The following is a 25,810-nucleotide window of genomic DNA, read 5'->3' on the forward strand; positions in this document are numbered from 1 at the left end:
TGGGTACAATCCTGGACGGGTCGCCACTCCGACACAGGATACCTCCATGCTGGCACTCATTTTGCCAACCTCGGAAGGATGACTTGCCGAGTTAACCCCACCTGGTATTAATTCAACAGCTGAGTGGGATTTCAACCCCCTGCATTCTCTCCAACCCCTCATTCTTCCCCACATCCCTTGTTGTCCATCTGTTTATTTTGTCCTTCAACCCTGCTGTTTGTGTCCCCTCTCAATCCTCCACCCCCCCTCTTTTTTTTCTGTTCCTTTTGCCCTGTTGCGTCCTCATCCGTTCTGTGTCCACACTCTTCTGTGAATCTAAACTTGGTTTACAAAAACGATCGAGTGCACATTCAGGTGTCTCTGCAGTTAATTTTGAAATAAAATAAAACAGGTAAGTGTACAGAATGACAAAAACAAAAATGGTTTCTGAACTGAAAGGAAAATGTCACATCATTATGAGCTCATTGTCATCGTCAATTGAATGTGATTCTTTTAATTGAATAATTATTTAAGTTTCTTCCAATCCTTTTAGTGGGATTACTTGATTGATATTATCAGGAGGAATTCCATGATTACCTGTGACATCTTTTACCTGAGAGTTAATTTTAATCAAATCCTATTATTTGTGTTTTTCAGGTAAATTGTTTGTTCACTGCCCCGAGTTCATTGTGGCTTCACCTGGTCAAGAATCTACCTTCACCTGTGACTTCTCTCCTGGTTCACATGAAGTTCAAATTGCAATCGATTTCCCATTATTTTCTATAGAGTGGTACGACTCCAACAAACACTCAATTGCTCGTTTTTCCAAGATACGAGAACATTACATGGACGGTTTGAGCATGTCCGTGTCCGAAGAACATCATGGAACATTTTCATTAACATTCAAATCTGTGAAACTTGATGATTATGGGAATTATACCTGCAAGGTGAACTATCCTCACTATATCACAGGTTCTGCAGTTACAGCCTTGTACAAGGGTAAGTGTCCGTGTTTACCGTGTACCTGTAATGTGTGTTGGAGAGGGATATGGTGAGGGTAAAGGATTCATTATCTCATCACTTTCAAATACTAGGTGTTAATGAGGACGTGAAGTGAACCTTTGGTTCAAATACAAGGTGTTAATGAGGATGAAGTGAACTTGTGATTGGTTCAAATACGAAGTGTTAATCAGGATGAAGTAAACCTCTGGTTCAAATACGAGGTGGTAATTAACCTCCGCCATCTTCGAAGATGGATGGAGGTTACTGTTTTCACCCCTTTCTGTTTGTGTTTGTTTCTTTGTTTGTTTGTTTGTGAACAGTATTACAGAAAAACTCCTCGACGGATTTCGACGAAACTTGGTGGGGGGGGGGAGGGGTTTCGGTATGGTCCAAGGATGATGCCATTAAATTTTGGACTTATTCTCCACCAATGTGTTGTCATCTCCACTGGGAAGGAGAATGAGGAGATTGGGACCATACTCTGCGCAGAGCGTTGGTGCTGCCTAAGCAGTCCCCTTGGCTATTGGGTACAATCCTGGACGGGTCGCCACTCCGACACAGGATACCTCCATGCTGGCACTCATTTTGCCCCCCCCCCCAAAAAAAATTGTTTGAGAAAAAAAAATTTTTATTTGCATTTTTACATGTTTTAAGTGATTTTCAACCCCCCCAAAAAAATTTACACCCCCCCCCAAAAAATAGAGAATTTTTTTTGCATATCTACATGTTTTGAGTGATTTCCAACCCCCCCCCAAAAAATTCTTTTTTAATATTATATTTAATATAATATTATAAAAAAATATATATATTTTTTAATATTTTTATATTTTTTTGCATTTTTACATGTTTTAATTGATTTCCAACCCCCCCCCACCCAAAAAAAAAAAATGTTGGAGAAAAGAACTATAACTCTGTCAGCACTGTTGACATATTTAATGAATAACATATAAGGTTCACTTGAGTGACCCAGCAGTATTGGCGGTGGAGGTTTTGCACTCTCCCGCATGCTCCCCCTCGAGTTAGGATGAAGTAAACCTTCAGTTCAAATACCAGGTGTTGTTGAGGACGCGAAGTGAATCTTTCGTTAAAATACGACGTGTTAGTGAGGATGAAATGAACCTGTGATTAGTTCATATACGAAGTGTTAATCAGAATGAAGTGAACCTGCAATTAGATTAGTAACCTGTGATTAGTCAGCCATACTCCTTAAGTGTGTGTGTGTGTGTGTGTGTGTGTGTGTGTGTGTGTGTGTGTGTGTGTGTGTGTGTGTGTGTGTGTGTGTGTGTGTGTGTGTGTCCTCCATAACTCCAAAATCATGACACCTCGCAGCCTGAAACTTTGCATGCACACCAAGGAACTCCGAGGAAGTTCATGAGAGAAAATTGGGTGTTTGGGTTCATTATTCACCTCGTCATGCTGCCTCCACCACCCCTCCCCCGTCGTGCCACCTCCACCCCCCCGTCGTGCCGCCTCCGCCTCCCCGTCGTGCCGCCTCCGCCTCCCGGTCGTGCTGCCTCAGCCCCCCCGTCGTGCCGCCTCCGCCTCCCCCGTCATGCTGCCTACGCCCCCTTTCGTGCTGCCTCTGCCCCCCTCATGTTGCCTCAGTTGCCCGTCATGCTGCCTGCGCCCCCCATCGTGCTGCCTCGCCCCCGTCGTTCTGCCTCGCCCCCCCCGTCGTGCTGCCTCGCCCCCCGGCGTGCTGCCTCCCCCCCTTCCCCTCGCGCTGCCTTCCCCCTTCCCCTCGCGCTGCCTTCCCCCCTTCCCCTCGCGCTGCCTTCCCCCTTCCCCTCGCGCTGCCTCCCCCCCTTCCCCTCGCGCTGCCTCCCCCCCTTCCCTCGCGCTGCTTTTCCTCCTCCCCCTTCCCCTCGTGCTGCCTTCCCTTCCCTCCTCTCACGCTATCCGCCTCCACGATACTCCTTCCCCCACGATACTCTCAAGTCCCGAATAAGCGTGGGGGTCTGCATAAGCGTGTAGGGTGGAACATTTTCCAAATTTTAATAAGAGTGGAGGGCGGAATTGGTGTGTCGGGTGGAAAATCCCAAAAAAGTCTAATAAGCGTACTGGTCCGAATAAGAGGGCAGGGTGGAAAAACCAGAAATGTGACAAATTAGTGGGGCAACTTAGCTAAATATAGCGTAACAATTGTGCATTTTGTGAGGGAAGCACCAAATTTGGCACACTAGTGGCCAATCATAATTTGAACAGATTTGGATATTGGGCCATCTCAAAATTTTTGATGGCAGTGGAAAATGGCTGCCACAGCCATCAGTGGCTGAATTTGGGATGGCCCAATATCCAAATCTGTTCATCATATATTAGGCTATGAGTGTGCCAAATTTGGTGCTTTCCTCACAAAATGCACAATTGTTATGCTAAGTTGCCCCACTAAATATAGAACATGGATTTTATTGTTAAAATACATACATTACAATGCCAAGATGCGTACTGTAGTCTACGCTTTTTCTTTGGCAATCTGTTTGCGCTTCTTCACACTCCTTCGGGCGTTTGCGTTTTTTTTTTTTTTTTTTTTTTGTATACCTTGGTCGAGGCTCGTATGAGAGCTAACACACAACTCACAGCAAGGAGGCATGAGACAAGAGGGGCGGGAGTGGAAGGGACAAAACAGTGGGGAACAGACACATTAGGTGAACTGTGGAAGGGAGAGGGATGGGGATGGGACGGGGAACATGGCGAAGAGAAGATGGACATTTCAGGGACTTTCAGGAAGGAAAGTAGGAGAAATGAAGGAAGTGGGCTTGGGTGGATTATCGGGGGTAGAAAAGATCGAGGATTTGGATGGGGGAAGATAAGAGGTGGTGGTGAACAGCTGTTTTGAAAGCCTGGAGGGAAGAATGGGAAAGAATAGAGTGAGGAAGTTTATTCCAAAGGCGGGAAAAAAGAGGAATGAAAGAGTGAAGATGAGCAGTGATTCGTGATTTTGGTAGTTTTACCAGAAGGGGGTTGTTGGCGGACCTTGAGCACCCTGTGGAAATGTGGTGGGGACAAATCGCAGAGAGAGCAGGGGGGCAAGGCTGGAGAGGAGTCGGTAGAAGACAGAAAGACCACCGACCAACCTGCGGTGATTGAGTGAGAGGCCCAAAGACTCAGCTTCATTGCGGGAGATGCCGATGATCTTAAATGCCCTGGTTTCGACAGCGTGAAGCCGAGAAAGGTGGGAGGCAGGAGCACCAGCCCAGAGGGGAGAGCAGTACTCCATCAGGCTACGGACAAAAGCTTTGTAAGTGGTCAGGAGCTCAAGAGGGCCGAGGAAGGACTTAGCACGACGGAGGATTCCCAGTCGGCGACTGGCTTTTGAGGCGAGGTTGGAAATGTGACTTTCCCAGGAAAGGTCATGGCAGATAGTGAGACCTAGAAGCTTGAAAGAAAAGTCTTCTTCCAGAGGATTGTTGAGAAAGTGGATGGGGGGGTTTTGTAAACGGTCCTTTCGAAGAGACATAGTGAGAGTGTGAGATTTGTCTGGATTGAAAGACATGTTCCACGTGTTGGACCAGTTTGTGATTTTATCCAGATCTGCAGTGAGTGAAGAAGCTGCTGCTTGCCGGTCTGAGGGATGACAGATGGTACGGCAGAGGGTGGAGTCGTCGGCAAAGAGAAATAGAGGATTTTCCAGAGAGTCCGAGAGATCATTGATGAAAACCAGAAAAAGAACAGGGCCCAGAACGCTACCTTGAGGAACTCCAGCCTGCACAGGAAGAGGGGATGAAAGAACTCCATTTAGGGCCACACGTTGACTGCGACTTTGCGTTGATTGCTTTGAATCTGCTGAACTGTGGAGTGAAGAGTTCGGATGTGGAAGACGAATGTTTGTCGATCACAGCTTGGATGTCATCAAGGAATGCACAGTCTGCTTTTGTTTCATCATCTGTAGGCTCGTGTGAGAGAGTGGAGGTAGACGGGAGGTCTTCTTGAATTGATACAATGTCTGTCTGACTTTCGTTCTTATCTGAATGTGGGGACTTCACCTCTTGCATCAATTCTACTTGAGCCAACTCCTCTCCCTCGCAATCCATCAGTTCCACACCCTCATCTCGTGGAACCTCACTTTCCCCCTTCCGCTTCCTGGTGGCTCCCTTCGATAGGGTGATGGTTGATGTCAGTTTTTGATGTCCGATGGGGGGAGGGGGGGTAGATGTCAGCAAATCCTTCCGAAACTTCAACATCTCTTCTCGAACAATGCTGAACAGTTTGTCAGAGACAATGTAATCGTCTGACCCATCGAAAAGCATTATTCAGGAAATTGACTTTCATAGCATGCACTGGATCCACCGTTACACTCAGGAAGCCGAATGAATCAACCGGTGGGACCCGCATTGACGCGGTACAGTACCCAGACCCATGGTGAAGATTGTTGGCAGATGAAGGAATTTCGGGAGTAAAGGCGACACATCTCTCGACGGGACAACATTGTTACCCTACACGCTCGCTGGTGTAAATATGACCTGATGTTGGCAAGAACGATTTTTAATAAGCGTGTAGACCCGAATAGAAGCCGTGAAGGGGGGATTTTCACCTCTAAAAAATAAGTGTGCATGCACGCTTATTCGGGACTTGAGAGGACAACTCTCCGGACGTCGAGGAGATGAAGGGCCATCAAAGAATGTGTGAATTGGACAAACGAATTTTTTATTTTTTCACAGTTTTTATTAACCCTCCTCTTCCGATCTACTGGTTATGTCTCGATGGTGGTCATTTCCAGACGTGTCTGGACGGTGGTTGTAGCCTTTCCCTCAAGTCCCCCTATCAAACACATATCCAGAACACCCCCTTCTCCCCACTACCCCCCTTTCTCCCCCATCTTCCTCTCTTCTCTTCCTCCCCCACCTCCCTCTTTTTCTCCTCCACCTCCCTCTTTTTCTCCCTCCCCCCACCCCCTCATTTTCTCCCCCCCACCCTTTTAATAGTCCTGCCGGCGAAGCGACGGCTTGTATTTGCTCGTGTGTGTTAATAAAATATTAAACGAAACAACCTTCTGGGTTGTGTACACGTTGTTTGGTACTTTGGGGAAAATATAGCTTTTCACAAAACCAACAAGAAAACCATAAATAAAATTATTTTTTTTATTTTTTTACTTGCATTTTATAAACTCTTCAAATCATCTTCATTCTAATTTTGTTCAATTTTCTCGTGTTCAACAAAACCGTTTGTTCATTTTGAGTTTTGGTAAATACTGAACAACATTTGATGTGTAAGATGTTTTTCTCCATTTTGTGAAACTTTCATTGTTTGTCCATTACAGGTTGCGTGATGGTGAAGGGTCCAAAGACTGTTGAGGCAACACCTGGTGAAGATTTGGAGTTCATTTACACATTATCTCTCAACACGCAGGAAGGTTCACCTTCGATCAATGATTGTCTCCTTTCCATCGAGTTCTACAAAGACTCGAACAAGAACCCATTATACCTTTTTCAAAATGGAGAAGAACAAGTCCTGGATGGGAGGATGAATATCTCCGGGATTCCAAACGGGGATTATTTTACTCTGCTCCTCAAGGATGTGGGATTTCATGAAAATGGAACTTATACATGTACGATACGTTACCCTAATTACAAGGAGGGATCGACATCTACGATCCTGCTCGTCCGTAAGTCTCTCATTTCAGTCCAAGATATGTGGTTTTAACCTCGTGGCGCAGACATCAAATGCCATGGATTTAATGTTTGAATGAAGACAATTGGGAACATCTTTTAAACACTGTTGTGGATGTGACTTCTCGGGGCTAAGAATGTATAGATAAGAATAGTTATTTCCATAAGTTCATGTTTTCGCACAACATTGAGGTAAAACTGTAATGACAATGCGTGTCGATTCTCGTATAGAAAGCATGTCGTCTCCCCTTCCAAAGTTTGTGTCGAAATCCACTTCTCCTTAAATCCCTTTTTTCATGTTTTATCCTCTTTAAATCTGTTTTTATGTAAATTAAAATAAAGCGACCTTGCTTGCCCAGCGAAGCGGAAGTTAAGCCCACTTTAGGCAAGCCTTCATCAATCAGGAGAGACCGAGAAGTTTTGGGGTGGGGCTTGAGCTTGAGTGACATCTGTGGAGCTAATGTGTGCGGAGCGGGCAGGCCTGGGCGACGTCACAGGGTGGGGTGTTAACCAAGACATTAAAAGGGCCGGCGGACAGTACGGAGAATGAGAGGTCCGAGGCTCAGCTAGGGAGCCATGTCTGGAATTGTGCTGTCTGCTCCGGAGATCAGAGGAGGGAGGTGAATGCACAGCTTCCCAGATGGCAAGAGAGAGCCAGCACCTCCTATGCCATCATGCCATCCACTTCTCTTCTGCCCATGTTGCAACCCCACGGTCCCTGGACACCTCGAGCACGCTAGACACATTGTTGGACTTGCATCGCCCGCACGGGCCACCATTGGGTATTCCTTGTCTTGTCAATATCTCTCTTCTTTCTGCTGTGGTGTTTGATGTCTTTAGATGGAATATGTAAGATCTTCCGTCCATACGAAACCCTGGTGCGTGAATTGTATTTATTGTAACTAAACCTGGATAGCATGAATCTACAATTGCCTTCCAGTTCTCTCCTACTCCTTGTTTTAAGTACACATTTTAAACTCACCGTCTCACTTTGAGTGATTCGGGCTATTACGATCGCTGAGTGAGAATAGCCAGGTTGGCTTTTAAATCCTCTTTAGAGGATATTTGTTTGTTTGTTTTTTGGCACTAAACACCCCATTACTAAATGCACCCCCATGCTTACTAAACCACCGCTTGGGTTCACATCTTGATTATGACCCAACGAGACCGAGTAAGGCTCGGGATAGTAAGGGATAGGGAGCGATTGAGATAGTAAGGGAGGGAGAAGGTCCTTAATGCGTCCCGGTCATTTGGCGGACGTGTTCCCCGCAACATTGGTTAGTCAGGATAGGGATCAGGAGACTGGTCCGAATCCCAACGCCACAACAATATATTTGTTAGTTTAAAGATATGATTTGCATTGAAATATATTTTGACAACCTTGACAGATGCTTACATCACAGCCTGTAATGCTGGATATGCTCATTAATTACTTATTTTCACTCTTTCACTGAAACACAGGTAAACAGGTAGACCAAGAAACATCCATACTGACAATGATGTGATAACGATTCTCTCATCCTCAAAACCACAAGACTTCACATTGTCCGTCTCATGGTTAGAATCCAGAATCTTCGAAAAAAACCACCGCTGTTTTGCATTGTAATCATAAAGAGCATCGTCACATGACCTGTGATTCCATTATAAACTGGAAAGGCACTCTGTAGAGCACATACCTCCACCACGTAATGCCTGATCCACGAGAACATATCTGGCCCATTACATTTTTGAAATATCGTGTTATACAGTACGATATCGTTTTTGGCCCTATCTTTCAATGGTGAAGAATCACTTAAAAAATTATTAGATCCGGATCTGGATTTGGATCTTCACCAAAACTGAAACTATTCTTCCTTGTCACACACCCAACATGTTCACCAAGTTTCGTCTGAATCCGTTCGCAACTTTTTGAGATATGCTGCACACAAACAGACAAATGAAAAATCACTCATAGAGCGACACTTGGCAAAACAGCGCAAAGTATAACGGCACTCGGTAGAGCGCATACCTCTGTTAGGTGGAACAGTTCACATTTTGTATCCCACTGATGGACTGGATCTGAACCAAAATCTTTTGGCCTATGTTCACCTCCAATATAATAGGTGGTTGAATTCAGTGACCTAATGGCAAATGCCCATCAAATTTCAAGTAAATCAGACGAAAATCCAGTATTTTAGAAATTCGGCCTTTGACCATTTGGCCGATGTATGGACCTCAAAAATAATTGTTGGTTTAATTCAATGACCTGAAATATAAATCCTCTTTAAATTTCAAGTCGATCAGATGAAAATTGAGGATTTTAGAAATCTCACCTCAGTTGTTGACCTTGGGCCTTTTGACCTCAAAATCAACAGGCTTCTTCCTTATGATAAACTCTACCATGTGGTGAAGTTTTGTGAAGATCGGTTTAGAATTGTGACCTGTACGTGATGAAACAGACTCACAGAGACAGACAAACACACACAGAGATACAGACAAAATAACAAAATCGACTGATGAATCCACTTGAAAAATCATCAATTTCACAAGTCACAAACAAACACAGATGGGTGAAAACCTTAGGTGGCAGACGTAACATTTTTGTTCATTTTTATCGACATCTGAGATGTTTCATTTTAACCCAAGTTCACCAAACACAATCGTCTCATCTCTTCGTAATTCCCAATATGATCATAAGGTTTTGATGAATTTGATGAATTTTCATTTCTTACCTTTTAAAGTTTTAACTCAAGTTCGCTGTGACCTCAACATTTGATGTAAACTCATTCACTCAGTGTTTGTCCGATTTGACTCCAAACGACTCCTTTAGATGTCCCACTAATTTTGGAATAAAAAGTTCACTTTTCACCATTTTATACATTACATCCAGAAAATTTAGAATTTGTTTTGACCTTGACTTTTGACCGACACCAAAATCAAGTGATTTCTTCCTTGGCTTTGGCTGAACACACTTGTGGAGTTTTATCAAAGTTGTCCAACCCATTCATAATCTTTTATAACATTTTTTTCTTTTGTATACCTTGTCGAGGCTCGTATGAGAGCTAACACACAACGCACATCAAGGGGGGCATGAGACAAGAGGGGAGGGAATGGGAAGGACAAAACAGTGGGGAACATAGACATTAGGAGATCTGTGGAAGGGAGAGGGATGGGACGGGGAACATGGGGAATAGAAGATGGACATTACAGGGACTTTCAAAAAGGAAAGCAGGGAATTTGAAGGAGGTGGGCTTGGGTGGATTATCAGGGGTATAAATGATCGAGGATTTGGATGGGGGATGATAAGAGGTGGTGGTGAACAGCTGTTTTGAAGGCCTGGAAAGAAGAATGGGAATGAATAGAGTGAGGGAGTTTATTCCAAAGTCGGTAAAAAAGAGGAATGAAAGAGTGAAGGTGAGCAGTGATTCGTGATTTTGGTAGTTTTACCAGAAGGGGGTTGTTGGCAGACCTTGAGCGCCCTGTGGAAATGTGGTGGGGACAAATCGTAGAGAGAGCAGGGGGGGGCGAGACTGGAGAGGAGACGGTAGAAGACAGAAAGACCACCGACCAACCTGCGGTGATTGAGTGAGAGGCCCAAAGACTCAGTCTCATTGTGGGAGATGCCAATGATCCGAAATGCCTTGGTTTCTACAGCATGAAGCCGAGAAAGGTGGGAGGCAGGAGCACTAGCCCAGAGCGGAGAGCAGTACTCCATCAGGCTGCGGACAAAAGCTTTGTCAGTGGTCAGGAGCTCAGGTGGGCCGAGGAAGGACTTTGCACGACGGAGGATTCCCAATCGGCGCCTTGCTTTGGAGGTGAGGTTTGAAATGTGGCTTTCCCAGGAAAGGTCATGACAGATAGTGAGACCCAGAAGCTTGAAAGAAAGAATTCTTCCTTTCCAGAAGTGAGACCCAGAACAAAGGATTGTTGAGAAAGTGGATGGGGGGGGGGGGGGTCTAATCGGCCCTTTCGAAGAGACATCGTGAGAGTGTGAGATTTGTCCGTATTGAAAGACATGTTCCACGTGTTGGACCAGTTTGTGATTTTATCCAGGTCTGCAGTGAGCGAAGAAGCTGCTGCTTGCCGGTCTGAAGGATGACCGATGCTACGGCAGAGGGTGGAGTCATCAGCAAAGAGATATAGAGGATTTTCCAGAGAGTCGGAGAGATGATTGATGAAAACCAGAAAAAGAACAGGGCCCAGAACACTACCTTGAGGAACTCCAGCCTGGACAGGAAGGGGGATGAAAGAACTCCATTTCGGGCCACACAGTGACTGCGACAGGAGAGGAAGTCTGCGAGCCATGAGTGTAGATGGCCTTGGATACCATAGGAAGAGAGTTTGGTGAGCAGGACAGGGTGCCAGACTGTGTCAAAAGCATGTGATATGTCCAGGGATATGGCTCGGATTTCCTGTCTGGCATTGAGGAATACATCCATTGTTGGGAGAGCAGAAGCAGCATATCCAGGGTAGAGTGACCTGGTCTGAAACCAAATTGATGATCAGAAATCAAGCCATTGGAGAAGAGGAAGGATTTAATGTCTGAGACGATGATGGATTCCATAACCTTGCTGATGTTTGGGAGAAGGCTGATTGGTCTGTAGTTGCAGGGATCTGTTTTTGCACCTTTTTTGTGCAGGGCAGTGATGTTTGCTGATTTCCAAGCAGATGGCAGATGACCTTGGGCAAATGAGAGGGTGAATAGAACAGAGAGAGGGTGAGCAAGAGCAGAAGAGCAGGCTTTGAGGACACGTGGGCTGATGCTGTCTGGACCGGTTGCAGAATCTGAGTCGAGGTTTGACAGCAAGCTCTCCACCTTGTGAGGAGAAAAGGACACAGAGTCCAGGGACAGTTGGGTGCGACTGGGTAAGGTGGGGTAGAGAAAGTGATGGGTTTTGGACACAAGATTTAGCTGCAAACACCGAGTTTAGGCATTCAGCTTTTTCACGTGCGGTATCAGCAGTGCAGCCATTTGAGGTAAGGGAGGGGATGGAGGGGGAACATACACCAGAAACAGATTTGATAAGATGCCACCAGGATTTTGAGGAGGGGGAGAGGTTTGAGAGTTCAGACTTGAGATGAGAAAGATGTTGTTTTGTGTCTCTCCTGAGGATAGATACACACACTTGTTCTGAGCTTTATGGAAGGAACTGAGATTGCCCTCAGTTGGGTTTGCTTTCCATGAGGAAAGCTTTCCATGTTTCAGGACAACTGCTTCACCACAAGCTTCAGTGAACCAAGGGTGGCAGGAAGGGTAGGACAACTGAAGATGAGAGGGGATAAATCTGTGCATTAGGGAGAGCAAGTTTCTTTGAAAAAATTTCCAGGATGAGTTGATGTTGGAGAAAGTAGCGATAGGAGACCAGTCTATAAGTTTGAGGGCTGCTTGGAGACCCTGCCAGTCTGCTTGAGTGAAATGCCAGACTCTACGGCGGTGAGGTGGTTCTCTGATAATAGCCAGAGAAATGTCCACTTTGACAAGGACGTGGTCAGAAGATCCAAACCGATTACAAATGTTAACTGATGAGGGGTGGGGAGTTGGGAGGGGTTGTAAATTTTATGGCATTTACTTCCTTGAGTTTGTTTTCCTGTTTCAGCTCCAGCAGTGAAAGGGTTAATGCTTCAAATAAACCATATCAAAGTTTAAATAATTACAAATTAAATATTTTCATTGTATTTACAATCATCTTTTTTTTTGTTTTTTTTCTAAAATCACAGTTTATGTCCCCAAAGATTTGTAGTTTTTGATTCGAGTTTCTTGGTAATTAGTAGAAGCAGTCTTGGAAATTAAAAAATCAATTCCTCCTTTAAAATGGTAAAAATAAAAGTATAAACGAGAATGTTTTCCACTTACTACAAATAGTTAAACATTTATCAGTTACAATGGGATTGTAATAAATGGAGTTTCCCTTTGCAGGTTCAGAAGAAAAACACCAAAAATCCTTTTCTGGTTTGATCTTTGGTCTCATTGCTGCTGTAGTGTTCTGGGGGGTCTTGGTGTGGTGTCACTGGAGGAAAACCCAAAGGTAATTTAATTTTAATTGTTTTCTGATCTTTTATTTTTTCATTTCCGTCTGCATTCATGAACATCTGCAAATATATATATATATATATATATATATATATATATATATATATATATATATATATATATATATATATATATATATATATATATATATATATATATATATATATATATATACATACATATATACATGCATACATACGTGTTTTTTTTTTGCACCTATTACACCGGGTCTAAAACGGGGGCTTATGGATTTGGTCATGATTTTTGTGTGCGTGCGCAACCATATCTCTGATATGTATGAACCGATTTTACTCTGACTTCGCACAAAGACAAAACATGACAGAATACATAAGTACATCATTTTGTTTCGCGATGTGATGAAAGAAGGCCGACTGGTGGCCATTTTAATTGTAAATACCCGATGAACACGTCCTCAACCATTTCTCCGACATGCATTTACGGATGTTGTTCAAACTTGGCACACAGATACTGAATTATGGCTTACATATGCACGTCATTTGTTTTCCCCAAGATGGCCGACTGGAAGACTGGCAGCCATTTTAGTTGTTGAAAACATCTTGCTATTGAACATGTCCTCAACCATTTCTTGGACATGCATTTACTGATTTTGTTCAAACTTTGCATACAGATAAGGAAAGAGGGCTTGCATATGCACGTCATTTTTTTTTTCGAGATCAGATCTAAGATGGCCCACTGATGGCAATTTTGTTACTTTAATGTCTTCCCAATCATTTCTCAGACATGCATGATCCAATTTTGTTCAAACTTAGCACACGCACAGTACATGATGGCATACACTTGCACCTAACCTTATTTTGCGATCTGATCAAAGATGACCGACTGGTAAACTGGCAGCCATTTCCGTTGTAAATAATTATTAGCTCACCCTTTAACTCTGTCCAGAAAAATTACTAAAACGGGGGCTTTGACATTTTATCTTTTTTTCCTTGTTTCAATACTAATGTGTTTATTTCTGGCTATCGTCGATCTTCCTCGAAATTTTCTCCAAGTCCAGGAACCAAACCCGCCTCTTCCCATTGGCCCTTGGTTTTCAAGATCGCGGTTTCAACTATCGTGGCATTTATCAATAACCTCACCCCCGCGATATTGGAGAGTTTCCTGTGCAGGGATCAAATGCTCAAAAAAATGTGTTACCTTTAGCATGTAAGTCCCTTACACAATCTTACTTATTTCTTGACACGAGAGACAGGTGTGCCATCCTTCATCTGGGAAAGTAGACACAAAGATGATGATTAGAGGAAGGGCGGTGCCTGGTTGGGAATCCTGACTCACCATACACCAACAGGTTGGCCCATGTCTGTTCCATGTGGAGGACTGGATCAGTGGGGGTATTGGGGGATTTTGTGAGTGTCCATGTGGTGTGAAGTGGTTGGAAATGCCAGGTTCAACAGTTCTTATGCGGTTGCTGCCCTTGGACTCTCGTGTTCACTCTAGTCAGGCAGTGAATTGTGAAGGCACATGCATTTGACAGCTCGTTCAGGTAGAGACTCATTCAGGCACAGCGTATGCAAACGGAAGCTCGTTCAGGGCAGACGTCCCCAGGCGGTTCTGTCTCCTCCCAGAAATTCCGGAAGTTTACCGCCATTAATGCAGCGTCTTTTACACCACCTTATTAAACATGTTACATTGGTTCTTTGTGTCTGTTTGTGTCCTTTATGACATCTTATAAAACAGAAAGTTTCCTCTTTGGAATGATGTTCAATTTTGTTTCACTGCCAGACAGGCCGAGTAAATTTAAATTTTTTTTTTATCTCTCTCTCCTCTACACATGTGTGACTGAGACAAATTCAGAGCCAAAGTGCTGTAAAGCGGCAGGTTCTTTTTCCGATTTGTGTTCAAAATCAAATTAAATTGAGATCAAGTTGTTCCTCAATCACAAACTGAAGTTTGTGGACAGAAATATGGAAGGAGAGACAGACAGAAGTGAACCAGTTGCTTGACTCCACTTTTTGCTTCACGTGCACAGGGTAAATACGAATGGACACATCACAAATGAGTAATTGAGCAGAAAGCAAACACCTATTTTGGTGGGCAACCCCTCTCAGACCCTGATTTTCTTTATGCCGTGAACAACGTTTGTTACGTCACGGGTGATGAATGTTATGGTCATGTTTCATTGATATTTTGTGTGGAGTTTCTGAGAAGAAAGCAAATACCCCCTTTGGGTGGCAACCCCCCCCCCCTTCCCCTTTAAACCCTCTCCAGAGACCCCTCTCAGACACCGACTTTTTTAATGTTGTGAACAACCTATGGTACATCATAGGTTATGAAGGTTGGGGTCAAGTTTCATCAGAATTGTGTGTGTAGTTTCTGAGAAGACAGCAAATGCATATTTTTTGGTGGGGGGGGGGGGGAATCACCTGTTTGAGCCCCTTTGGGCCCGAATTTTTGTACTTACGAAATCTTTAGATTTCGCAAGTATATTGATGACTTCCATCCTCTGTTTGTGTGTTTGTTTGGAGGCACGATAACTCGAGAACGGAAGAAGCTGCCAATGTCAAATTACACCACGTGATTCAGGAGGGTGATGGCTAGCGCTGATTAGATTTTGGTCAAAATCGGTCCAAGGTCAAGGTCACAGTGAGGTCAAACATTCGATTTTCGATGGCTTGGTACAGAATCATCATAGAAACTTCTGGTTTGCGTCGCTTTCTTCTCTTGAGACAGCTTTTATTAGACAAGGTCAGAGGTCAAGTTGACGATTTCGTAAGTACCAGTCCGTGACTGCTTGTTACTCATGAAATCTAAAGATTTCGTAAGTATATTGATCACTTCCGTTTCTGTTTGTTTGTGTGTTTGTTTGTGTGTTTGTTTGTTTGTTTGTTGGCACGATAACTCGAGAACAGAAGAAGCTACCAATGTCAAATTACACCACGTGATTCACGAGGGTGATGTCTTGTGCTGATTAGATTTTGGTCAAAATCGGTCAAAGGTCAAGGTCACAGTGAGGTCAAACATAATTCCGTAAATTCATGTGGAGAAATGGAGTATTTTTGCTTCGCTCGACGTTACGAGTTCGTTTTAACTTCGATTTTAATTTTGTCTTCGGTTTTTGCGATCGCAGGAGGCTTATAACTTGGTTGTCGAAATTCTGGTAAAAATCGGATGTTTTGGAGACATTTTAAGATTGTATAAAAAATATTTCGCTCGACGCGTTACGGGTCGTCACGTGATGCAGTGCGCTCGAGCAGACGCGTCGTTGAGTCACGTTAAGGTTTTCCGTGTGCGCGCTGACGGTGTTTTCGATAAAGATGGTGTTCAAAAGTCATTTTTTATCCCAATAAAGGTTATCGTCGCATGCCTGACTCGCTGAGCCGTCGGATGATGTAAAGATTGTTGGTGGATGGCCGAATATTACGGTTTTGTGGCCTTGATAAAATAATATTAAATAATTGCGTGGAGAAATGGAGATTTTTTCTTCGCTCGACGTTACGAGTTCGTTTTAACTTCGATTTTAATTTTGACTTCGGTTTTTGCGATCGCTTTGGACGCTTAAAACTCGGTTGTCGAAATTCTGGTAAAAATCGGATGTTTTGGAGACTTTCTAAGATTGTATAAAAAATATTTCACTCGATGCGTCACGGATCGTCACGTGATGCAGTGCGCTCGAGCAGACGCGTCGTTGAGTCACGTAAAGGTTTTCCGTGTGCGCGCTGACGGTGTTTTCGATAAAGATGGTGTTTAAAACTCATTTTTTATCCCAATAAAGGTTATCGTCGCATGCCTGACTCGCTGAGCCGTCGGATTATGAAAAGATTGTTGGTGGATGGCCGAATATTACGGTTTTGTGACTTTGATAAAATAATTGCGTGGAGAAATGGAGATTTTTGCTTCGGTCGACGTTACGAATTTTGATGGTTTGGTACAGAATCATCATAGAAACTTCTGGTTTGCGTCGCGGCCTTCTCTTGAGACAGCTTTTATGAGACAAGGTCAGAGGTCTAGTTGACGATTTCTAAGTACCAGTCTATGACTGCTTGTTACTTATGAAATCTAAAGATTTCGTAAGTATATTGATGACTTCCGTTTCTGTTTGTTTGTTTGTGTGTTTGTAACTTACGAAATCTAAATATTTCGTAAGTATATTGATGACTTCCGTTTCTGTTTGTGACTTATGAAATCTAAAGATTTTGAAGTATATTGATGACTTCCGTTTCTGTTTGTTTGTTTGTAGCCACGATAACTCGAGAACGGAAGAAGCTACCAATGTCAAATTACACCACGTGATTCAGGAGGGTGGTGGCTAGCGATGATTAGATTTTGGTCAAAATCGGTCAAAGGTCAAGGTCACAGTGAGGTCATATATTCGATTTTTGATGGTTTGGTACAGATAACTCGAATGGAAGAAGCTACCAATGTCAAATTACACCACGTGATTCAGGAGTGTGATCGCTAGGGCTGATTAGATTTTGGTCAAAGTCGGTCAAACGTCAAGGTCACAGTGAGGTCAAACATCCAAAACATTCGATTTTTGATGGTTTGGTACAGAATCATTGTAGAAACTTCTGGTTTGCGTCGCTACGTTCTCTCGAGACAGCTTTTATAAGACAAGGTCAGAGGTCAAGTTGACGATTTCGTAAGTACCAGTCTATGACTGCTTGTTTGTATGTTTGTTTGTTTGTTTGTTTGTAGGCACGATAACTCTAGAACGGAAGAAGTTACCAATGTTAAATTACACCTCGTGATTCAGGAGGGTGATGGCGAGTGCTGATTAGATTTTGGTCAAAATCGGTCAAAGGTCAAGGTCACAGTGAGGTCAAACATCCAAAAAATGATAACTCGAACGGAAGAATCTACCAATGTCAAATTACATCACGTGATTCAGGAGGTTGGTGGCTCGCGCTGATTAGATTTTGGTCAAAATCGGTCAAAGGTCAAGGTCACAGTGAGGTCAAACATCCAAAACATTCGATTTTTGATGGTTTGGTGCAGAATCATCGTAGAAACTTCTGGTTTGTGTCGCGACCTTCTCGAGAGACAGCTTTTATTAGACAAGGTCAGAGGTCAAGTTGACGATTTCGTAAGTACCAGTCTATGACTGCTTGTTTGTTTGTAGGCACGATAACTCGAGAACGGAAGAAGCTACCATTGTCAAATTACACCACATGATTCAGGAGGGTGATGGCTCGTGCTGATTAGATTTTGGTCAAAATCGGTCAAACGTCAAGGTCACAGTGAGGTCAAACATAATTCCGTAAATTCATGTGGAGAAATGGAGTATTTTTGCTTCGCTCGACGTTACAAGTTCGTTTTAACTTCGATTTTAATTTTGTCTTCGGTTTTTGCGATCGCTTAGGATGCTTAAAACTCAGTTGTCGAAATTCTGGTAAAAATCGGATGTTTTGGAGACGTTTTAAGATTGTATAAAAAATATTTCACTCGACGCGTCACGGGTCGTCCCATGATGCAGTGCGCTCGAGCAGACGCGTCTTTGAGTAACGTTAAGGTATAATATTGTTGCGGATTCGCGCCCGCCGGCGTGCTGACGGCCACGTAACTCGAATCGCGGCACGTCGCCCACCGGACGGACAATCCAGTCGTGACCCTCTCGGACTAACGCCGGGAACCAGTCACGGGTGGACCTTTCGGTCTCACCGCGATCGAGCCAATCAGCCCCCGCGTGGGATAGGGTTGCTCGCCAAATTCGACCTACCTAAGTACCCACGCGGAGGGTAGACCGGGCGATCGCACCTCGCCGCAGGTCGACTTCGGACACGGGCCACTTAAGCGACCCGTTCCGTACTATCAGAATAACCGAGCGGTGTTATCGTCGACCTCGACGGTTCGATTAATTATCGGGCGTATTCAGCCCACTACCAACCCTTTACGTGAAGCAAGATGAGGATTCAATGGGAGAAATGACGAAGCGAAGCGGGAAACAGTTCAACACAAAGCACATTTATTCGCGGCACACGGGAAGCACACATATACAATTCCACCAAATGCACACAGAAAAGACACAATGCAATTTACACAAAAAGCAAATATAAAAGCGAAAACACAATGCAGAGCTAATACCGACTACCGAGCACACGGCAACACTTATACAATTCTACTTCACAGACGGCGCCGACAACACATACCCAAAACCAAGGAAAAGAAATACCCTCAAGGATGAGGCGGGCCTGAGGCCGAGACCGGGTCGCGCCTACCCGTCTGGTGATGAGACGTGGAGCGGCAATGGCGCCTCAACTCCGCGGGCCTCGCGGACGGTGTCTGGTAGGGGGTGGGAAAGGGGCCCACTTGGTCGCACTATCTCAGCGCGGGGGGAAACAGGAGGGGGTTGCTGATGCTCGGGGTATAGAGGATCTTTATTATCCCGCGACGAGCGTCTCCACCTCGGCCAGGTCGCGCTGTCGGCCTCCCTCGGGTGCAGCTCCCTGCACGACGCGAGCACCCCCTCGTCTGGTGTCGCCGCCTTTCCACAGCTCCGTCCCCTCCGTTCCGACTCCAACGCACACGACGAGCAGCTCCACCGCCCGCGAAGTCTTGACTCTCTGTTTCCGACTCTCCTACTCTCCTACTCTTCGCCTCTCGACTCTCCTACTCTCCTACTCTCCGCCTCTGGACTCCCCTGGACTGACGAACACGGTCCTTTTATCCGCCCCGTAACTTCGCCCTCTCATCTTTGACCCCCTCCCTTCGACCTTTCACCTCGCTCCCCATTGGCCCGAGAAAAAGTGGGCGTGAAGGCTTTTTGATCCATAAATTTGCATATATCGATCGCCCTGGGGGCGGGGCCAATTCGCCCCTCGCCCACCGATTGGACGGCAAAAAGTGGGCGTGTGTCATTTTTGATCCGTTTTTGAAGCACAAAATCCGTGATTTTGTACACGCTGTTCGGCACGCGCCCTGCACGAGTCCAACACCGGTACCCACAGGCGGCGCAAGAACGGTGGCGATGCGACGGCTGCGAGGTGTGACGTGAAGGTCGTGGCGGTTGTGGTGAAGCGGCGTTGTGGTTGGTGGTTGATGTTGTAACTGGTGGTGGTAATCATGGCGGTTGGTCCAAAATAAAGATAGCAAAAGAAAAACGGCTATCCTGAAGAGTCGCAGCACGCATAAATGACATGTATTCCCACTAGACAACGGGTTTGGGCCTAACTACACATGCACTTACCGAGATACCTCACCTAAGGGACCTGAATGGTGGTTTGCGAATTTGGTAACCACAACAATATCATTGCGTGGAGAAATGGAGATTTTTGCTTCCGTCGACGTTACGATTTGTGATGGTTTGATACAGAATCATCGTAGAAACTTCTGGTTTGCATCGCTACCTTCTCGAGAGACAGCTTTTATTAGACAAGGTCAGAGGTCAAGTTGACGATTTCGTAAGTACCAGTCTATGACTGCTTGTTACTAACGAAATCTAAAGATTTCGAAAGTATATTGATGACTTCCGTTTCTGTTTGTTACTTACAAAATCTAAAGATTTCATAAGTATATTGATGCCTTCCGTTTCTGTTTGTTTGTTTGTTTGTTTGTAGGCACGATAACTCGAGAACGGAAGAAGCTACCAATGTCAAATTACACCACGTGATTCAGGAGGGTGATGGCTAGCGCTGATGAGATTTTGGTTAAAATCGATCAAAGGTCAAGGTCACAGTGATGTCAAACATCAAAAACATTCGATTTTTGATGGTTTGGAACAGAATCATCGTAGAAAGTTCTGGTTTGTGTCGCTACCTTCTCAAGAGACAGCTTTTATTAGACAAGGTCAGAGGTCAAGTTGACAATTTCGTAAGTACCAGTCTATGACTGCTTGTTTGTTTGTTTGTTTGAATGTTTGTTGGCACAATAACTCGAGAACGGAAGAAGCTACCAATGTCAAATTACAACACCACGTGATTCAGGAGGGTGATGGCTGGTGCTGATTAGATTTTGGTCAAAATCGGTCAAAGGTCAAGGTCACAGTGAGGTCAAATATTCGATTTTTGATGGTTTGGTACAGATAATTCGAGAACGGAAGAAGCTACCAATGTCAAATTATACCACGTGATTCAGGAGGGTGATTGCTAGTGCTGATTAGATTTTGGTCAAAATCGGTCAAAGGTCAAGGTCACAGTGAGATCAAACATCCAAAACATTTGATTTTTGATGGTTTGGTGCAGAATCATCGTAGAAACTTCTGGTTTGCGTCGCGACCTTCTTGAGAGACAGCTTTTATTAGACAAGGTCAGAGGTCAAGTTGACGATTTTGTAAGTACCAGTCTATGACTGCTCGTTTGTTACTTTCGAAATCTAAAGATTTCGTAAGTATATTGATGACTTCAGTTTCTGTTTGTTTGTTTGTTTGTTTGTTTATTTGTTTGTAGGCACGATAACTCGAGAACGGAAGAAGCTACCAATGTCAAATTACACCACGTGATTCAGGAGGGTGATGGCTGGTGCTGATTAGATTTTGGTCAAAATCGGTCAAAGGTCTAGGTCACAGTGAGGTCAAACATCCAAAAATGATAACTCGAGAACAGAAGAAGCTACCAATGTAAATTTACACCATGTGATTCAGGAGGGTGATTGCTAGCGCTGATTTGATTTTGGTCAAAATCGGTCAAAGGTCAAGGTCACAGTGAGGTCAAACATCCAAAACATTCGATTTTTGATGGTTTGCTGCAGAGTCATCGTAGAAACTTTTGGTTTGCGTCGCTACCTTCTCTCGAGACAGCTTTTATTCGACAAGGTCAGTGTTCAAGTTGACGATTTCGTAAGTACCAGTCTATGACTGCTTGTTTGTTTGTTTGTAGGCACGATAACTCGAGAACGGAAGACGCTACCAATGTCAAATTACACCACGTGATTCAGGGGCATGATTGCTTGTGCTGATTAGATTTTGGTAAAAATCGGTCAAAGGTCAAGGTCACAGTGAGGTCAAACATCCAAAACATTCGATTTTTGATGGTTTGCTGCAGAATCATCGTAGAAACTTGTGGTTTGCGTCGATACCTTCTCGAGAGACAGCTTTTATTAGACAAGATCAGAGGTCAAGTTGACAATTTCGTAAGTACCAGTCTATGACTGCTTGTTACTTGTGAAATCTTAAGATTTCGTAAGTATATTGATGACTTCCGTTTCTGCTTGTTACTTACGAAATCTAAAGATTTCATAAAATATATATATATATATATATATATATATATATATATATATATATACATATATATATATATATATATATATATATATATATATATATATATATATATATATATATATATATATATATATATATATATATATATATATACATATATATATATATATATATATATATATATATATATATATATATATATATATATATATATATATATATATATATATATATCCGGGTTCTTCCCGCCATCTTTGTTCTTTCTTCCTTTCATACTTTTCTAATTTTTTCACAATTCTCTTTATTCATTTTAATTCTTGCTTTTTCTTCTCTTTCATCTCTTTTACTTTATATTCCTCTCTTTATTTATCTATCTCTCTTCGAAGTGAATTCTTGCAGCAATTTTTCTGTCAGGGTCACTTGGCTGCACCTGGATGGGTTTTGAGGGTTGTGGAGTCGCAGCTGAAACCCGAATCAAATCCAGGTTCCTCCTGATGACTCCGTCTTTGCTCTTTACTTCTTTGGGTTCTTTCTTGGTCTTCTATTTGATTAACAAAGGGAGAAAATAATACCAGTTGTTTGAAAACAACCCGAAAAGATTCTACGTTGAACTAAGGAAACAAAAGCAAGATTTAACAAGTCCCCCTGAAAAGGATAGACTTGAAAACTTTTTGAAAGGAATCTATGAAGACCTAAAAGAACCAAATAAGGAGGCAAATCAGATCCAAAAATTGGAAAAGAAAAAGCAACACCTAAAGGAAATGCCCCCATCCCCCCCCCCCCCAGTGATAATAGGTGAAGAAGAGCTGGAAGAACAACTTGCAAAAATGCCAAACTTTAAAAGCCCAGGCTCGGATGGAGTTCCGAATTTCTGGCTGAAGCAACTAGATGCTCTCCACAATCACGATGCTCGAGCATTCAACAAACTTGTCCAAGGGGAGGGGTTAATGGACGAATGGCTCAGGGAAGGTACACCATCCTCATCCCAAAATCAGAGGAAACCCAACTACTTCACAAGTATGGACCAATAAACAAAATGTCTACCACAACGTACAAACATCTGATGGGAATCATTCCAGAAATTATGTACCACCACCGAATGGAAGTTGGAGGTCCAGAGGCAGAACAGAAGGGATGTAAGAGAGGATGCTATGGAACAATAGACCACCTACTAATAAACAAGGCTATACTTGAAAACTGTAAAACCAGAAGAACCAAATTGTCCACAGCCTGGATAGACTCCAAAAAAGGTTTTGATAGTGTTCCACATTCATGGATGATCAAATGTATGCAACTGTACAAGATCAACCCCCCAATAATCAAACTGATTCAGAAAGCAATGGAGCTGTGGAACACCACATTGATACTGCAATACTCGGAATTGAAATACCAGGAGTGAATATACATCGTGGGATCTTCCAGGGTGATAGCCTTTCACCCCTCCTGTTTTGCCTGGTGCTGGACCCCCTAACAACCTCGTCAATGAGCAAATTAGTGAAAGGGTACTCCGATGGCATTCAAATGGAATGTTGCCTCGGTAAGTGTGCCAAGTGCACATTCAGAGGGTAAATCAACAACAAACAACATAAAAATCGACTGAGATACAAAAATACAGGATGTAGAAAACGAAGCATCATTCAAATACCTTGGAGGAGAAGAGGGCCATCAACTATGTCTCAAACAAATGCGCAAAAGAATTGCCAAGGAATACGTACAGAGAACGAGGCTGATCTGAAAACATCTCACCCCAAGAAACAAAATTAAAAGCATAAACCAACTAGCAATCTTCTTCTCCTTCTCCTTCTCCTTCTCCTTCTCCTTCTCCTTCTCCTTCTCCTTCTCCTTCTCCTTCTCCTTCTCCTTCTCCTTCTCCTTCTCCTTCTCCTTCTCCTTCTCCTTCTCCTTCTCCTTCTCCTTCTCCTTCTCCTTCTCCTTCTCCTTCTCCTCCTTCTCCTTCTCCTCCTTCTCCTTCTCCTCCTTCTCCTTCTCCTCCTTCTCCTTCTCCTCCTTCTCCTTCTCCTCCTTCTCCTTCTCCTCCTTCTCCTTCTCCTCCTTCTCCTTGTAGCTATCATCTCTTGGAAGCGTGACTGTGTCGCTGATACAGTACCCCTCTACCAGTGCACACTGGTACTCATTTCGCCGACCTTGGAAGGATGACACCAACTAGCAATACCAGTATTCCAATACAGCTGTGAAATAAACTGGCCACAAGCAGAAATCAACAAACTCTATCTCAAAACAAGGAAACTCCTCACCATGCACAAAATGTTCTCCAAAAATCATTTAATCCCGAGAAAGTACCCGCCAACACGAGGAGGAGGTAGCGGCCTGATGGAACTTAACCAAGTGCAGAGAATGACATGTCGGACTGGCTGAATACGTGAAAAGTTCAACAGACTACAGAATCCTATTTGTATGGACACACGAAGATAGTCAGCCAGAGAAAGTATCCCAAACACATCTTGGGGAAAAATTTCCAAAGACAGGTGCAAATGGAAGATGCCAAACTTTGATAAAAGCTTGAAACCGAAACAGCAACAAATACTGCCCAAATTATTGCAAAAAAGAAATATATAAAGCGAAATATCAACAGATATACACTGACAACTGAGACAATGACAAAAGAGCAGGAAGATATTAAAAAAAAGAAAAAAAAAAGAGTTGGACAGATTGGGCAAAGACTAAGAATGATCATTGGACTGGCTAAGAAGTGATCAGCTGAGTTGGGATGAAGAACAAATCATTATACATGTCAAAGAACAGGGACACTACACAAATGGCTTTCAGAAAATAGCAGGACTGAGTTACAATCAGACAAGTGTAGGTTCTGCAAGGTAGAAACAGAAAGTACGAGCCACCTCCTATCGGGATGTAAAAAAAACTCGTGTCAAAACAACTGTACACACAAAGGCACAACAATGTATGTAGAGTAATCTATTGGCACAGTTGCAAGAAACTCATGGAAACGTGAACCAAAAGCGATAATCGAAAACAAGGAAGTAACGCTCACGTACGACCTGATGATCCCATTGAGCGTGAACATAGAAAACAAAGCATTGTGATCGGACATAGTACTTTGGTATAAAAAATAAAAAATGGCATTGTTAATTGAGGTATCAGTTCCCAGCGATTTGGGGCTAAACAATGCAGAAATAAGAAAATTACCAAACACCAAGATCAAGACCTACAAAATGAAGTGAAAAGATCTTGGAATCTGAAGAGTGTCAAAATTGTACTCTTGATCATTGGAGCAATGGGAATGATGAAGAAGAACTTTACAGAGATCTTAAACCCATCCCTGGGAATATTACTGGAAACGAACTACAGTTGGAAGCTGTCCGGGGCTCCGTGATGATCCTCAAAATAGCCCTCGAAAAAAACTTCACAGCTTGGTCCATGAGTTGTGACACCCCTCCCCCCCCTTTATCAAGTACAGAAACAATGAAGTGAAAAAAACTTCACATTTTGGTCCATGAATCGTGACACTTCCCCCCCCCTCCCTTTACCGAAATGGATACTTCGAGACTTGGAAGGACTCCGTTCCACTTTCTCAAACCTGCATAAATCAACAAGCACACACACACACACACACACACACACACACACACACACACACACACACACACACACACACACACACACACACACAATGACTTATTTATCAGGTTTGTTAATTTTATTCACTGTTTCATGGCTGTACTTTCCTTCTTCACTGCTGCCATTTTGGTGTAATAAATCCTGTTTATGAGAGAGATAGAGATAGAGATATAGATTTCTTGACAGTTCGGTCGGCCAATTCTGTCAGGCAAATTCACCGTGATCATGTGTTCTTAAACACTGATTCACGCCAGATTAACCAGTGTACGCCAGGACGATTTAGACCCTTCCCTACCGGTGGTGTGACGGTCTTTGAAAACCCACAACCGTTTCACGATATTATTTTTATGTAATATATTTAACAAATCATTCACTGATTATTTTTGTTTATCTTATGATATAATATTTCTGTGTTTCAGAGGTGACGAACATTGGACAGCTGCGAATCAGGAAATGATGAAACAATGAAAAGGGAAGTGG

The 25,810-nt window shown here is 43.4% G+C and overlaps 1 protein-coding gene across 1 annotated transcript in view; it reads left to right on the forward strand.

The window, feature by feature from the left end:
• Positions 1–25,810, forward strand: part of LOC147010390 (muscle M-line assembly protein unc-89-like) — a 182,299-nt gene that overhangs the window by 85,919 nt on the left and 70,570 nt on the right. Inside the window, exons 6-9 of the mRNA XM_085860349.1 lie at positions 637–978; positions 6,239–6,583; positions 12,484–12,592; positions 25,750–25,775. Of these exons, the coding sequence (XP_085716475.1) occupies positions 637–978; positions 6,239–6,583; positions 12,484–12,592; positions 25,750–25,775 (822 nt within the window). The remainder of the gene's footprint in view (positions 1–636; positions 979–6,238; positions 6,584–12,483; positions 12,593–25,749; positions 25,776–25,810) is intronic.

This window comes from Eptatretus burgeri, chromosome 16 (assembly GCF_056783735.1).
Source record: "Eptatretus burgeri isolate ZD-2024b chromosome 16, Ebu_testis_v1, whole genome shotgun sequence".
In the NCBI taxonomy this organism is placed as follows: Eukaryota; Metazoa; Chordata; class Myxini; order Myxiniformes; family Myxinidae; genus Eptatretus; species Eptatretus burgeri.